This window comes from Coenobita brevimanus, chromosome 85, assembly GCF_032717465.1.
Source record: "Coenobita brevimanus isolate Jiangsu-jjx chromosome 85, ASM3271746v2, whole genome shotgun sequence".
NCBI lineage: Eukaryota > Metazoa > Arthropoda > Malacostraca > Decapoda > Coenobitidae > Coenobita > Coenobita brevimanus.
The window spans coordinates 11,770,397-11,787,224 of NC_137038.1; the positions used below are offsets into that span (position 1 = coordinate 11,770,397).

Below are 16,828 nucleotides of genomic sequence, written 5' to 3' on the forward strand. Positions count from 1 at the left end.
AGTGAAGGTTGGTCGTGTTTGTATCCTTTGCTCTGATTGGCTCTTTGGTCGCGTGCTTCATATTTACAAACACTGCTGAGTTTGAGTTCCTTAAACATTGATCGCTTGTATGTATGTCTTGTATAGGTACCACGCGCTTCACAACCAAATGGAATGATTATTACAAGGAAAATGGGACAAAACAATGATTTCTAATAACAGTTCAATGCTGTGGACGTTTGTTTGTCGTCAGAATTGGACATAATTTTTTTTATCGTCAGAATTGGCCTCTTTGTTTTAATCGTCAGAACTGAACAGACGTTTGTCGTCAGAATAGGTCAGGATCGTTTACAAATGCTCAGCAGGGAGGGGATAGGTACATAACGTTTGTATGACTCTTTATGTATTCCACAGAAGGATCTGATTATCATAAGTATCAGTCCATCACAACAAGATATGGGAAGTACTTTCTGCCACGTTTTCTCAACATGTGTGGTGAGGTTTGGGTACTGTACTCCTTTCTCTATAACCTTGCCTAAACTTGTAATATATCCGTCGGATGCTGAGGTATAAGGGATGTAAAGCCATAGTATTGTCTGTTTCTGCCTCAGAGTTCCCTGAAATAAGCCGCAGAAAGACAAAACTCTAGACCAAGTTGAAGTGAAAGAACTGTGTAGGTAAGTTGGGAATTTAATATTTTATTTTGATACTGATGGAAACTAGGATAAAAGTGAAATAACCAGAATAATTCTCAAACAAAGATGTGCTACAAATCCTCCAAAAACCCTACTAGAATACACTCCTAGATCACATGCCCACCCCACACACCCCTTTCCCCTGTGACGTCAGCGGAGGGAGGGGGGTGTCCTCAGTTCAACGCGTGCTGCATGTGTATAATATTGAGGGGTTCCGGAGTAGCCCTTGAGACCCTGTGTTGTGTGGACGTTTTGATACACCTGTCCTAATTTCATTTTACATTTTGCATTTTTCATTCTTCTGGGGACTCTTCGACACACCTGTCCTAGTTTCTTGTTTCATTCTGTATTTTTCATTCTTCGTGTGGACGCTCCCATGCATCTCTTCTAGTTTCATTTTACATTTTCCATTCTTGGGTGGACGCTTCGATACACCTGTCCTAGTTTCATTTTACAATTTTCATTTTTCATTCTTGGGTGGACGCCTCGATACACCTCCCCCCCCTTTTTAAATCCTAGTTTCAGTTTTCAATTTGCATTTTACATATTGGAGTGGATGCTTTTGTGCGCCTCTACAACAGTTTAATCCCCTTTACACAGTTTAAATCCCCTTTACACAGTTTAAATCCCCCTTACACTGTTTAAATCCCATTTAAACGGTTGAAATCCCCTTAACACGGTTTGTGTCTCCTTTACACTTAAAATACATTATACCTTACAAACATCCTTCAGCACCCACTGCCCTCACTCTCAAATCATCCTCACAACACACACATCAAAAGTCCATTCTTGCTGCTGTTGTCCACTGTGGCGGCCCTACCATTCTGGTGGTCTCGGGGGCTGCATGCCCTCGAGTCCGCCTCCAACCAGCCAGGATGCCCCTCACCGCCCCCACACGTCGTCAACAACATCACAAGCTCCTCCGTCGCCACCAACATCAAGAAATCCAACATCGTCAACACCATCCAGAAATCCAGGATCGTGAAAGGCGTTAGGAGCGATAATGAAGGCAGCTTTGACGTGTGTGAAAAGGCTGGTTTAAGGGGTGCCAGTGCCAGTGATGAGCAGAGTGGCATAGAGCTCGTTAGTGCCACATATACTAAGAGTGGCATAAAAAACATCAGTGCCATCAATATGAAGAGTAGGACTGACAAGGTTCCCCTCATGAGAGGCTGCATCAATCAAATCATTGCCAGCAGAGAAATTAGCACCAGTAACCCAGACATCAGTACTAAGGGTGTCATCAACAAAGCCTACATCAATCAGGACATCAGTTCTAGTAACATAGACATCAACAGTGACGTCAGTAATAAGGGCAACATCAATAAAACCTACATCAACCAAGACATAAGCACCAGTAATCCGGACATCAGTAGTGACGTCAGTAGAAGGGGCAGCATCAATAAAGCTTACATCAACCAAGACATAAGTACTAGTAATCCAGACATAAATCTCAGTAGCAATGAAAGCAGCATCAACAGAGCAGACATCAACCAGGACATAAGCTTCAGTAACCCAAACATCAATCTCACCAGCATCAACAGAGCAGACATCAACCAAGACATAAGCTTCAGTAACCCAAACATCAATTTCAGCAGCATCAACAGAGCAGACATCAACCAAGACATAAGCTTCAGTAACCCAAACATCAATCTCAGCAGCATCAACAGAGCAGACATCAACCAAGACATAAGCTTCAGTAACCCAGACATCAATCTTAGCAGCATCAACAGAGCAGACATCAACCAAGACATAAGCTTCAGTAACCCAAACATCAATCTCACCAGCATCAACAGAGCAGACATCAACCAAGACATAAGCTTCAGTAACCCAAACATCAATCTCAGCAGCATCAACAGAGCAGACATCAACCAAGACATAAGCACCAGTAACCCAGACATCAGTAGTAAGGGAAGCATCAATAGTCCGTACATCAACCATGGTGCTCTTGGGGACGCAGGCATAAAAAAATCCTTCATCAATCGCAGCCTCAGGAGCATCAATATAAAGCATCCAGATATCAGTCGAACCAGTCTTAGTAACAGCTTAAGGAACATTAGCATCAAGAGAGCGTTCCTAAAAAGCATCAACAGCATCAAGAAGGCGGACATCAACCCTACAAATTCTGGTAACAGCCTGAAGAGAGGAGACATCAATTCCAATAACAGCAGTAAGAAAGGAGACGTCAGCCGCGACAGTTCTGGCGGCAGCATTAGATGGGGAAGCCTAAAGAAGGCAGACATCAATCATACCAATGCTAGTAACAGCAGAAGCATCAGAAACTACCGTGACATCAACAGTGCCATCAGCAACAGCGTAAATATAAACCGTTTATGCGCAAGTACTCCCAACTCACCAAACATCGCCAGAGACGTAAGCATCAATGTCAGGAACAGGTACAGAGACATCATCTCCACCTACCGTGGCATCAACTTCAACAACAACAACAGGGCAACGGAATGGATACCAACATGTAAATACACCCACTATATTATTTTCATTCACACCAATCCTCCTCCTCCTCCTCTTCTATTATTATTTTTATTGTTATTATTATTATTATTATTGTTATTATTATTATTATTATTGTTATTATTATTATTATTATTATTATTATCATTGGGAGGTCATCATGTCTCCCTTATGATTGTATAAGATTAGGGCTTTGATGTACGATCGTGTGCACATACATACACACACCCATACGTATATATATATATATATATATATATATATATATATATATATATATATATATATATATATATATATATATATATATATATATACATACATTCATATATACATATACGTGCATTCATACATACATACATATATACATACTTGTACATAATACATTCAACTTACCGTTCACCTGTAGGTCTGTCTCTGTCTGTATATCTGTTTGTCGGCCGTCTGCAGTCCACCAGTACGTTCCAGACCGCTATTTTGAAGAGATAGAGAGGGCGGAGGGGAGACAGGCAGACGCAGAGAATTGGTTTATATATATATTAGAGGCAGGGGAACCATTAGGCATGTGGTAGACACGGTATCCACGAAACCCTGTTGTCTGATTAGCATCGATATAGTAGGTCAAAAATCACTAATAAGACAAACGGTTTTCTTGTTTTACGAACTTAACAATACAGAAGACGCCAGACAATTCGATTCTTTCACTCAAATGACGTAGTGTTTATTAAATTACGTATCTTCCGACGATTTTATTAAATTTAGTAAATTTTTGTTGGAGCATTTGTTGTATTCTTTATCTCCAGACGATTTTATTCGCAGGTTGTAGATGGTGGCAATTATCATCCACTCACTTGATGTAGTGCTGCCTACTTAACCTTTATCGCTATTCTGTGTCCGCCCTCTTCCCATTTCTCCCATCTTTCCTCTCACTCTTTATTACCCTTTTCAGGTGACTTTGCATAGAGTGACAATCCAAATGGTTTCCTGTAAGCCAGGCATTGCTGGGTGGCAACCATATACCGTAACCAACACATACATGTTCCTTACGTGTCAACAAGTGGGTTGGCGGAGGGTTAGTGCTCCTCCTCGTAAAACAACTAACCCAGAGACAAACAACCACCCCTTACAGGATTATGGTGTCTGCCTGTAGATAAAAAGATAGATTTTATTCATTTGGGGAAAGAGTCTTAGAAATGGAAGAAGATCGCATCCATCAACCCCTTCACTTCCAGGCGGCTGCCTTGACCTGTATTAATCTCATCAGTGCCATGACCTTTTCTTTTCAGGCGATTTTATTCAGCATAGGAGAAACTTAACATGAGGGTTCGATATGGTCTTACCCTCCTCACCACTGCTTGTCCTGATGTTGAGTGAAGTTGTCTCCAAATTGATGGAATAAAATATGAAAATAGGTCATCGGATTGAAAGGGCTGACAGTCTGGTAACAGCAACATCTATTGTAAACAAATAAGTATATAATGGTTGCCGTGTTCGAGGCGAATCTGGTTTGTTATAAAGTATTGATGTTCTTATAAACATACCAGTACCGTTAACTGAATTCCCGAAGTCATTAACCAAGGAAAAACTGCCACTCTTCACCAGATTATTTAATTTTCGACATCAAAGTCGGTCTACTAAACTCGGTTCATTTTACGTGTCCTCTGTCACTAAAAGGAAGGGAGAAATTATAACAACATTATTTTAGTCACTGCTACAAGGAAGAGAGATTGTATTATAGTCAAGGAAAATAAAGAAATGGTGGGCTGAGTCTACCATCTCGGTTCGGGGACGGTCATTATTCTTTCCTTCCTTAAATATCGATAAGCTTTATTTTACATCCATTTCATGTATGTATCAATCAAAACGAAATAAACAGTGTTCTTCAGTAAGAAATATTAGCATGACACGGTTGAAGATCGTACGTTAGGATTATAAACAATAAACTCACGTGTGTCTACTGCCCCGCTGGACCTACTGTACAGTACAAAGATCATGGAAAACCGTTGCAGAGAAAAATGGACAGTGCCTAGACTGAAGTATTTCCTGAAGTCTAGAGGAATACAGTGTTCAGGGTACACCAAGGGTGTGTTGTTTTGACTGTTTGTACGGTATTTTGGAGCCCTCGGCATCGTCGGATCTCGACCGGCGGTCTCGTCTCTGCACGATTTCGGCTTTAAACATTGTACAATTTTCATATGAAAAACTTTGTAGATATTCTTCAGCATTTTGAAGGTGAAGCATTGTTCTTTTAGAAAGCTAAATTATGTGGGTTTCACACAAAATGTGCTCCTAGAGACTTGTAAATATGTGATGAATGCTGTCACACCCGACGTGCTTTCACGGCGGCTATAGTAACGTTTTCCTGCATTTACCGCATTAAAGCATATCTAGGAAATTAGTATAACTACTAAAGAATAATATAATGAAGAACTTACGCACGGTATATCATTAAATATCACGGGAGAGATTTTTAAAGATATGCTATTTCTGTGGTCTCTGCATGAGTAGCCCGACTTCCATATTGAACTAGCTGGCGATCAATGGCAACTCTTAAGTTAGTGACGGTGGGAATTTAAATATTTGTGTATGAGAGAGAAAAAACAATGAGGTATTGAGAAGGAGTTTAGGTTGTGGTATCTACTCCACCAAACTGTTGTAGAGTTGACATAGTGTAGAAGGGGCTTAGTTATGTAAATAGAGAAGAGTTGAATTGTTAGGGCGGGTTGTAGGATATGACACACACACACTGACGAGAGCAATGTATGAAGTTAGGAAGTTCTGCTAAAGAAGAGGAATTGGGCTGTTAAGATGGGTTGTGGGGCAAAAGAAGAGGAATTGAGCTGTTAAGATGGGTTGTAGGGCAAAAGAAGAGGAATTGAGCTGTTAAGATGGGTTGTAGGGCAAAAGAAGAGGAATTGAGCTGTCAAGATGGGTTGTAGGGCAAAAGAAGAGGAATTGAGCTGTTAAGATGGGTTGTAGGGCAAAAGAAGAGGAATTGAGCTGTTAAGATGGGTTGTAGGGCAGAAAACACTGTAGCCGGTTGATGGTATAAAATTGCTTTGTAAACACCCGGCTCCTCGTGTCTCACTCAGCAGAATGAAATCGCCTGGCGTAAGATAGAATACTGGAGGTGTTGACCATCTAAAAGGTAGTGGTGATAGATTTAACACTGTCATGGCTGGAGGGGGGGGGGGGCAGAAACAATATCCTGTTCTAGCTAACATCGGACGATTTTATTCATCGGAGTTAGTCATGATTTTTTTTTTTTTCCCCACTATCATCAGCCCTGAAAATAGTGTCAGGAAACAGAAATGAATAACAAGAAAGGTACGCAGAATAGAGTTAGATGTGTGGTTTCGAAGAGAGTGAGTGAGTCGATAGGGGTTACCGATTAGGTGTACTGTTACCTACACCCATACCTGCTGTTACGTACCATGCAGCATTATCATCAGCCCTTCTCTGCCTATTATAGTCATACCTGGTTCATTATGTATACTGCAACTGGCCCAATTGCTACCCGCTCTCTCTCCACCCATACTTCCTTTCTCTCTGCTTTGTACTCTCTCCCAAGTGTATGTGTAATATGTTGCATACATCATGTACTGAAACGACTGCTGTCTTTGGTGCAGTGGTGTTTAACTCATGGAAGGTGGCCAGACTTCGTGCGAAGAGATAACGGCCCACAGTATACTAAGGAAAACATTGTCAGCTTTTGTCAAATGAACTTTAATCCTTCGGAACTTGGTAAACTGAAGCTATAATAAAAACACTTGGCTAGATAAAATAAATCCTTTGCCAATAAACTGTACATAGCTTGTTCTTGACTGGAGGAAACTGCTACATAATATATGAAACAACGTTAGTGGTAGGTGGTGGCGACCATCATCCACTCTCTTGATGTAGTGCTGCCTACTTCTTATCATCCACTCACTTGATGTAGTGCTGCCTACTTCTTATCATCCACTCACTTGATGTAGTGCTGCCTACTTCTTCCTTAGCCTTTATCATTCTTTTTCTTTGCCTGCCTTCCTCTCTTCCTATTTCTCCCATCTTTCCTGTCACTTCTTATTGCTTTTCCTTCCTTTACAGGTGGCTTTACATTGAGTGACAAGCCAAATGGTTTCTTGTAAGCCAGGAAACCATTTACAACGCTGGGTGGTAACCATGTAACCAAACCATGCGTGCTCCCAACGTGTCAGCAAGTGGGTTGGTGGAGGGTTAGTGCCCCTCCCCATAAAACAAATAATATGGCCAACTCTTACGGGATTATGGCATCTGGCAATAGATAGATAATGTTCATATTGAAGTCACAACAGTATACACAGAATGAGTGTGGGGTCAGTTGAACTTTCCTAATGGCGACGGTGTTGATCCCATCCTATCGAACCTCCATGGTACCGTATTTTACGCCTCCTCCCACGAAGTAAGGTATATCTGTTGTATTCTGTTGATTTGCTTTTATTTGACCTGTTTAACTCAGGAGGCATAATTGATGTGTGGCTAAGTATTTTGTATTGCATCCCCCCCCCCCCCCATAAAATACAAGAGGATTTGGTTGGGTGCATGAACTTGGTTCATCTTAGATGTAAATTTGACATGTCGATCGTCAGTGTTGAACAGTAACAAGAGAGTAACCCCAGCATGTGATGCTAACCAGGAAAAATTGCTGTGTAAAGGATGGAGTCTCAAGTATTGTATTTTGCCATTGAGGTGCAGAATAAAAACTGCAAAAGGATGAAGATATCCACTAAGTGAATGGAAGTGGTCTTTTTCCCAGAGATGCAATGCTGTCCGTATTAGCCAATAATTTTTTTTTTTTACATATATATATAGGTAGTTTGCATAATATTTATTTGGTTTTATTTATATTGCTATTTTCGTAAGTTTCATTACTGTGCGTATGAATACAAGTTCTTGGGGGAGGTGGGGTGAGAATGCCTTAAGGCTCAAAGCTTGATGCTTGTTGGTGTATGAAAGAACTATGAAGATAGAGAACCATTCATCAGCAAAGCCCTCTGTGTGAGGTAATATCAGGGGGGGGGGGGAATCCTTAAAGTAAGAATGTCATAATAAAACATTTTGTCTGATCAACCAGCCGTATGATGAAGTTCAGTCCTTATTTGGAAAAACTTACAAATTTGACAGGCTAAAAGTATGTGGTAAGAAAAATACTTGTAGAAGCTGTTATGCCAGATGGTATACACTACGTATTGTGGTGATAATTCATGGTCTTGGTAACTTTTCAGTAAGCATTCTCCAAATTTGGTGAAAATTCATGTTATTGGTAAATGTTATTGATAGAGTCCACCAGTGTGCCTTTTGAGATACCCTACTGAAAAATTTTTACATCCATAAGGTAGCATATAACCATAAATTCCTGTTTTGAATTAAAAAAAATATATTAATATAAGAATTGACCCAAATTTTCAACTTGTATTTAAAGATACAGATAAAGTTGTACTGTAGGTTTTATTGTTGTCAAGTGGGGTTGGTGGAGGATTAGTGCCCCTCCCTGTAAAACAGTTGACTCTGGGCCATTGGCCACCCCGTCTGGGATACATGGCGTCTGGCAATGAATGAATGAATGAATGATTATGGAAATTGCCAACTTTTGGACTGAATGATGTTGCCATCCTTGATAGGCTGTATCCCATTAGAGTTGTTTATGTATTACTCTTAGATGACCCCTTGAACAAAGCAAGTACAGTACCAGGGATAGAACAGAAGAATGCAGAGGGTTAAAATCAGCAGTATCTTGGCACACGTATGGAAGTCAGCTTTTGTCTTTTCCCCATGGGTATTGTTTGTCATGTTTTACTCATTCATTTGGCGTAATCTTTTTGTTAATGCTTTTCAGTAATTTTCAGATCTTTTTTCCCATTTGACAAGAATAAATTCTCCATGGTGTTCTTTGGCCCAAACCTTTGGATTCTTTGGTCCTAAGCTTGGCATCCCAAAAAGAGAGAGTAACAGTTTACCACACGGGTGCAGGTTTTCCAAATTTTCTATTCAGAGGTTTCTCTCACAGGGTGATTATGATAGATTAGAAGTTTTAGTCTGATAGGAATTGGGGGTTTCCATTGTTAAGTATAGTAGTAGTCCTAGGTGGTTAAATCATAAGGGGTCTGGGGGATGATGTGAAGGTCCCCCCCCCTCCCGTCAGGTTAAGCTAGGTTAGGTTGGCAAGATTATCTGTGAAGAAACTGTCACGAGTATCGAGGGAGCTTCCTTAAATACCCCAAAATAGATAAAGTTTGTTTTATATATACCATATTTTGTTGTCTGAAATCAATGAGAACTTACCTTGTTATTTGGTATATTGCATTAAATTTAGTTTCCTTAAGATTGTGAGATTGTAAGAAGAAAGATGGAACTGCTGCACCTGTGTGGTAAAGTTTTACCAAAGAGAGTATTGATGGAAATCACTCAGTACAAACCAAATGGAACATAATTTGTAAGAAATCTGTCCATACCTGCACTTCATCCACATTACTACATGTATTACTATTATTATTATTATTATTATTATTATTATTATTATTGTTGTTCAATATGCATTTGGATGGGGTGATGAGGGAAGTAAAAACACGAGTAATATATAGGGATGACGTTCATAATGAATGGTGATGCATGGAATATCTCAAATTTGTTGTATGCTGATGATGCAATGCTACCCGGTACTTACAAATAGCAGACGAGAGCTTGGTACACAAGTGCAGAGATTTGTAGTCGATGTCTGTGAGCATTATGCTTTGAGAGTAAATGTAGAAAAGAGTAAAGTGATGGTTGCTGAGAGAGATGATGACTCCCAGTGTGATGTTACAGTGACTGGAGTGAGACTGGAAGTGGCAAGAGTTCAAATATCTGGGTTCAGTGACAGAAAAGAGAGGAAAATGTTCAGAAGAAGTGGAAAGTAGAGTGACACAAGGAAGGAAAGTAGCTGGTGCTATTAAGGCCTTGATAAAAAACAGAGGGATGAGTGTTGCAGCTGCATGAGGCTTACGTGAAGGAGTGTTAGTGTCAACTTCAGCAGTCAGATATGAGACAATATTGTGGTATGAAAATGAAAACTTTAGAGTAAGAGCAGGGAAGATGGGACTGTTGAGGAATGTATGTGGAGTAGAGAGTGGATAGGATACGGAATTATGTGATTCATGAAAGATGTGGAGTGAGGAAGTCTGTGGACACCAGAATCGAAGAGAGTGTACTGAGATGGTTTGGTCATGTGGAGAGGGATGGATGATAATAATGTGATGAAAGAGGTACATCTGAGCAAATTTGAAGGAGGAAGGAGGCGAGGTAGGCCAAGAAGAAGGTGGAGAGATATGGTGGATGAGTATGTGAAGAAGAGGTATGGAAGTTGGTGAGACTAAGGGACTGACAAGAGACCGAGCTGGCTGGATGAATTTTGTGTAGAGAAGCGCATAGCCAGGGATTTGGCACCTCTTCTTAACGTGACAGCGTTCGGATTGACTCTTTATCAGATGGGTATATGTGAAGCCACAGAACGTGGTGGCCCTTCTGATGGAGCCAGGACTCCGTGGGCTTGAATGATGAGTGAATGGAAGCATGGCCCATTGATTTTTTTTTTTTATTCGAGGAAGAAGGAACCAAAGGCCATGAGCCCACGGTAACAGTTCCCTCAAAGAGAAAAACAAAATACAGTACAATAGAGAGCCAAATTCAAGATCCGATCATTTTGAGATGCCTGGACACACTGCTTGTGAAAGACTGGAGATCATAGACAGCAGGAAATACAGATAGAGGGAGACAGTTCCAGAGCTGACCTGTTGCATAAATGAAAGACTGGGAGTAACGGTTAACTCTTGCATTAGAGAGTTGGACAGAAAAGGGATGAGAGTTTGCTGCCAGACGGGTGCTACACACCCGTCGTAGAGGTGGAGGAAAGCAAGCAGACGGTTCAGAGGAGCAGTGACCATTAAAGTAGCGATAGAAAAGAGATAAAGATGCAACAGTGCGGCGAAGAGACAGAGGTTGAAGGGAGTCAGTAAGAGGAGGAGAGTTAATGAGATGAAAAGCCTTTGACTCCACCGTATTGAGAAGGGCTGTATGTGGGGAGCCTCCCCTCACATGAGAGTTGTACTCCACACAGGGGCGGATAAAACCCCCGTATAGAGTCAACAATTGTGCAGGGGTAAAGAAAGAGCGGTCAAACTTTGGCTGTCTGGATGTTGCTACTCCTCACCCTGCCCTAAGGTGGGAAAGGAGATCCAGATAATGATTATGATGATCATGATGATAATGATTGTGATGATGATGATGATGGTGATTATTATTATTATTACAGTATTATTATTATTATTATTATTATTATTTTATTATTATTATTATTATTATTATTATAATACATTATTATTATTATAACACATGGCCAAACCACTGAGGTGGTTTGGCCATGTGGAGAGGATGGAGGGTGAAAGACTGACGAAGAGAGTGTATGTGAGTGAGGTGGAGGGGGGGAGAGGGAGGGGGAGGCCGAGGATGAGATGGAGGGATGGGGTGGAGAGGTATATGAGAGAGGTGGGTGTGAGTTGGGAGCAGGGCAGTGAAATGGCGGGGGACAGGGCGACTTGGAGGCGATTTGTTTGTGGCCACCCCAAACGGGATTGAGGCGTCTGGCAATAGATAGATAGATAGATTATTATTATTATTATTATTATTATTATTATTATTATTATTGCTGCCCCTGTATTATCTTTCTGTCCGAATAAACTACAGTATTATAAAATATATTAAGTAATGTAAACCTCATTTTTCAGGTCAGATGCGTCGTCCCTCGAGTGACACCGATAGGCGACGTCATGGAAGCGGAACCCTTCAGTCACAAACCTACATGCGAGGAGAGATGGACCCTGCTCAGGCTGCTGTTTACTTCAGGGAGTCCCGAGGGGTGAGGCAGAGAGAGAGAGAGAGAGCAGTCAGTCATTTTTATAAGTTAGAGATGTTTTTCAAATTCTCTCTTTTTTTTTTTTTTTTTTTTTTTTTTTTTTTTTCCCATGCTGTTGGTACAGGTACCATGAACAGGGAGACACAGGCACATCAGATTCTTTAGGTTGCAGTGGAACTTAAATAGGCACTCAGTCCATAGTTTATTGTGGTCTTAATAGGGAAAAAAAAAAAAAAAAAAAAAAAAATGGATTTCCTGTAATGTGATTGTGTCACAGGTTTGTTCAGAATGGTATGATAAGGAAATTTGTGATGGACTGGAGAAGACCGAGTTTATATGGTTGTGGACTAAAGTATGTATGAATTGTTAGGATTGACCAGTTGAATCTGAGTTGTACTTCCCAAAGGTATTAAAATCTTGTGGCCTTTTCCTGGGACTAAAATTCCTAGGCATTGGTCATTCTAAAAATGTTAAGTATGTTGGTAGGAGTTACTATGGAGATTTAGTAACAACTTTTACTAAGCAGTTCATTTTGCACATTGTACCTCAGTACTGTATCTTTCTATATGCAGTTTGATGCAGACTCTTCCAATATTAAAACTTTAGTATACATCATACAAGAGATTGTTCAGGTGTATTATGCAAAGTATAGTGCTGGTGAAAACTTGCCAGGAAGCCTCTTGTATCTAGAACCCCGAGAGCGATTTTTTTTTTTTTTTTTTTTTTTTTTTAATAACATGAACCCCATTAACATAATGATGTCTGGTGTATTTTAGCTTATTCATATTACCATCATATGGTTTTATTCAGCCTTAAAGAGGTTTTCTGAAATTGAGGGGTTTGAAAAATGCTTCATTACTCATTTCCCTAGCAGGGATCTCTCATAAACTGCCTAAGTAGTCTGGTTGTAGGAATAATAGACTCAGAAAGTATACGATCATGCTAAAAAGGTTAATTTTGTCACTACAGTGACAGTTGTATTCTTGTTATCATTATGGAATTTTATTTAGCATAGGGGGGACCTCCTCTAGGAGAGGGGTAAAACAAAAAGAAATTTTCCACCTCAACCATGTGTTCCATGAATCACAGAGGACCTTCAAGGCATGTTGCAACATGAGAGGTGGGCAGTATGGTTGCCACAGCCTTGCCTATAAAGGAATACAAATAAAAACAGTATAACATGGAGGTTGTGGTAGGAGAGAATAAATAAGTAAATAAAGCCACAAGATTGAGATGGGGGGGATATGAGAGAAAAAAAAAAATGTAACTAACAGGCTCCACACATCTCCTTAGTATTCATACCCATGTCCAGGAGGTACACTGCAGGATACTGATATCCTTGGCTTGTTGCAGTTACGCTATTTATATAACACACACATGAACATCCACGCAACCTTCACATGCACATATAGTGCTTATTTTATTAACTACCTCTCTCTCTCTCTCTCTCTCTCTCTCTCTCTCACACACACACACACACACACACACACACACACACACACACACACACACACACACACACACACACGATGGTACCTAGCCTGACAGATCTAGTGTACAAGGAATGACTAGAAAAGCCAGGTCTGCCTCCCTTAGAGGAAAGAAGAGAGAGAGATGGCATGATTGCAGTGTTCAGGGCTATGATGGGAGTAGACAAAATTGACAGAGAAGATCTGTTTGTATGGAATGAGAGAGTAACAAGAAGACATGGAAGGAAATTGAAAAAGTCTAAGTTGCTTGAAAGATATCAAGAAATACAGTTTTTCCGTTAGATGCATTGACCTGTGGAATAACCAGGACAAAGAGATCATCCAGTCCAAAATCGTATAATGAGTTCATAACAAAGTTTGACTTGTTGAGACACGGAGACAGGACCCCACGAGCGTAGCTCTTCTCCTGTATGTCATAGTTAGGTTAGTACAGCTAGGTAAATACACACACAGCTTGACCGTTGTCTGTCTCTTCATTCTACCATAAATTATGTGTAATCTTCAGGACTTTTGTAGCTGTCTCACAGCACTGTGACTTTAACCTTTCTAATCCAGTTACATGAATGATGAAGATTATATGAATAAGATAAAAAGTTAATAAGAGTAATATTGGTACTAGTAGATTATTCGTTTTAGTTTTCAAACAGTCTGCATTATCTCATGTTCATGTGGAGCTGTGTTTTATCACTTTTTCTTCTGCTGTTAATGTTACAGTCACAGAAGTTGCTTGTTAAAAGTCCATTGTTACCTATAAAACTGCTTTGCGATACCTAGTTTACTGTACCAGTTATCTGATTGTGTAGAGAAGTTGTAAAATCTAATCACACGAATATGGGATACATCCTTCTGAGTACAGTATAAGGCCAATTTAACGGACTAATTTAGCCAACCCCCAGTCCATTATCTTCAGTTTTCACAAAATTGAGTTCCATAACCAAGGCTCAATATAAGAGAAACTTTTCCAGTATTTTGAGGTACTTTCCACTACATCCTTGAAGGCAACGGTCAACCCAAGTTCGTTACAGTGTGCACCCAAACCTAGCAAACTATGCTAACTTTCAGTGCTACACACAGCAGTCTGAATGCATAATTAATACCCCCACGTAAATGCATTATTGTTTACATGTTAACAGTGATACATACGGCAATAACTTCTTAATAAGATATGCGCATACTGTATAAAGAATAAGGTGAGAATGGTAATGAACCAAATAGTATAGTAAATCTATCTATCTATCTATTGCCAGACGCCTCAATCCCGTTTGGGGTGGCCACAAACAAATTGCCTCCAAGTCGCCCTGTCCCCCGCCATTTCACTGCCCTGCTCCCAACTCACACCCCCCTCTCTCATATACCTCTCCACCCCATCCCTCCATCTCATCCTCGGCCTCCCCCTTCCTCTTCCCCCCTCCACCTCACTCACATACACTCTCTTCGTCAGTCTTTCACCCTCCATCCTCTCCACATGGTCAAACCACCTCAGTGTGTTCCTCATAACGCTTCCTATCACATCCACACCACAACGCTCCTCTATATCCTCGTTCGTCAGCCTGTCTCTCCATGTGACTCCACAGGCTCCTCTTAAATAACTCATTTCCACTGCTCTCACTCTTGACTTGTGTCCTTCCAACAACGTCCAAGCTTCACTACCATATGTTAGAGTTGGTATCACAGTACTGTCATGTAGTAACTTTTTCACTTCCATGCTCACTTCCCTGTTTCTTATCACTGCTTTCAAAGAACCAGCAACCTTTCTTCCCTGCTGTACCCTTTCAAGCACTTCACCCTCCAAACCTCCATCCTTACTCATCACACTACCCAAGTACTTAAACGTACTCACATTTTCCAATTCCTCACCATCCAACCTCGCTGTACATTCACTGACTTCACCTCTCTCAAAGACCATCACTTTACTCTTCCCTACATTCACCTTTAGATTCCGTTTCTTACACACTCTCCCAAACTCATCCACCAAGCCTTGCAGCTCCCCTTTGTCTTCAGTAAATAAGGATAGTAAACTACAGTAAGGTTTACCTCCAAAAGTAGGGGTTCTGCACCTGTTGCAGAAATATGCCTGACACAGGTGGCCATACTGGTTCCCCCAAACCTGTGTCAGACTTGAGGGTGGTTTGGTCACCGTCAGAATTGTCCTCCATCAGCACTTGAGGCAGTACAAGGGTGAATGGAGGGGCTGGGGAGCATCAGAGATGGCACTCCATCTTCTCAATTATTTCCAGTTTCTGGGCAAGAGAAAGTCACACCCTCTCCTCCTTTTCCTAAACCTTAGGCTTGGATTATAGAAGCTTTGGTTCACTGAATAAAAACAAATAAGGCCACAATACCAAAGCATAGCCACACATGCACGGAGCATTTGTTTGCAGTTGGGGGATCACATGAAGACTGCATGGGAAGAACGACATCGCCGGGTCCCTGCTTCTACCCAGGCAGCTTGGTGGGCATATGTGGCAGCACCACACACTGCTGGTCAGGGGAGTGTTTCTGGTATGGGCTCGATGTACAGGGCACTTCCTGGTAATTCAGTGGTTTTTGGAATGGAATTTCCTTAATGGAATTACAGTATACTGTACTCATTTTAACGTAAATTTTCCTTTAAATTGGGAAAAAAAATACTGTAAGACAAATGATTCCGTCATCTCCAGCTTTTTCGATATCGATGTTCATTAAATCGAGCTTCTTCTGTATGTTCTTAATAGTACTACGTGATTTTATTCAACGTAATTCAAGGCTTCTCATACTGAAGGGGATTATTTAAAGCTATATTGAACTCCTTCAGTTTGAAAAGTCTCCTGACCTGAATAAAATTATATTAACAGTAGGGAGGGGAAAAAAAAAAAAAAAATCTATTGCAGCGAAGAGGTCCGAACACATCCTAGACTTACAAGTAGGAGTGTCAACACTCTTCTATGCATGGAATAGTGGAGTGTAGCCTAGCCCTGGGTGCTTTAGGGCAGTGTGTTTAGGGTACAGTAAGTCCTCATTTGTTGATGATGCTGTTTCAAAATACTACAACTTTTCTTGTACAGTTGGTACTTAAGATAGGTGAAATCTGGCAAATCAGTTATGTTTTTCAGTATGGGTTTTGTTTGGTTTACCATGGACTTAATGTATTCACTCTGGGGACATATTTTTCATTACAGGTATTACTTTTGCCACCACTAAATGACTTCATTCACCTTAGGAGAGAGAGCTCATATTGAAGGGGTTAATGAAGGTCTTTTATAATACCCAGTTTGAAGTCTGTCCCGAGGGGGGAAACAAAAAAT

General features: G+C 40.6%; 1 protein-coding gene across 1 annotated transcript in view; it reads left to right on the top strand.

Moving 5' to 3' along the window:
* Positions 1 to 16,828, top strand: part of SNF4Agamma (SNF4/AMP-activated protein kinase gamma subunit) — a 111,837-nt gene that overhangs the window by 27,400 nt on the left and 67,609 nt on the right. The window contains exon 2 of the mRNA XM_080280496.1: positions 11,927 to 12,057. Within this exon, the coding sequence (XP_080136622.1) occupies positions 11,927 to 12,057 (131 nt within the window). The remainder of the gene's footprint in view (positions 1 to 11,926; positions 12,058 to 16,828) is intronic.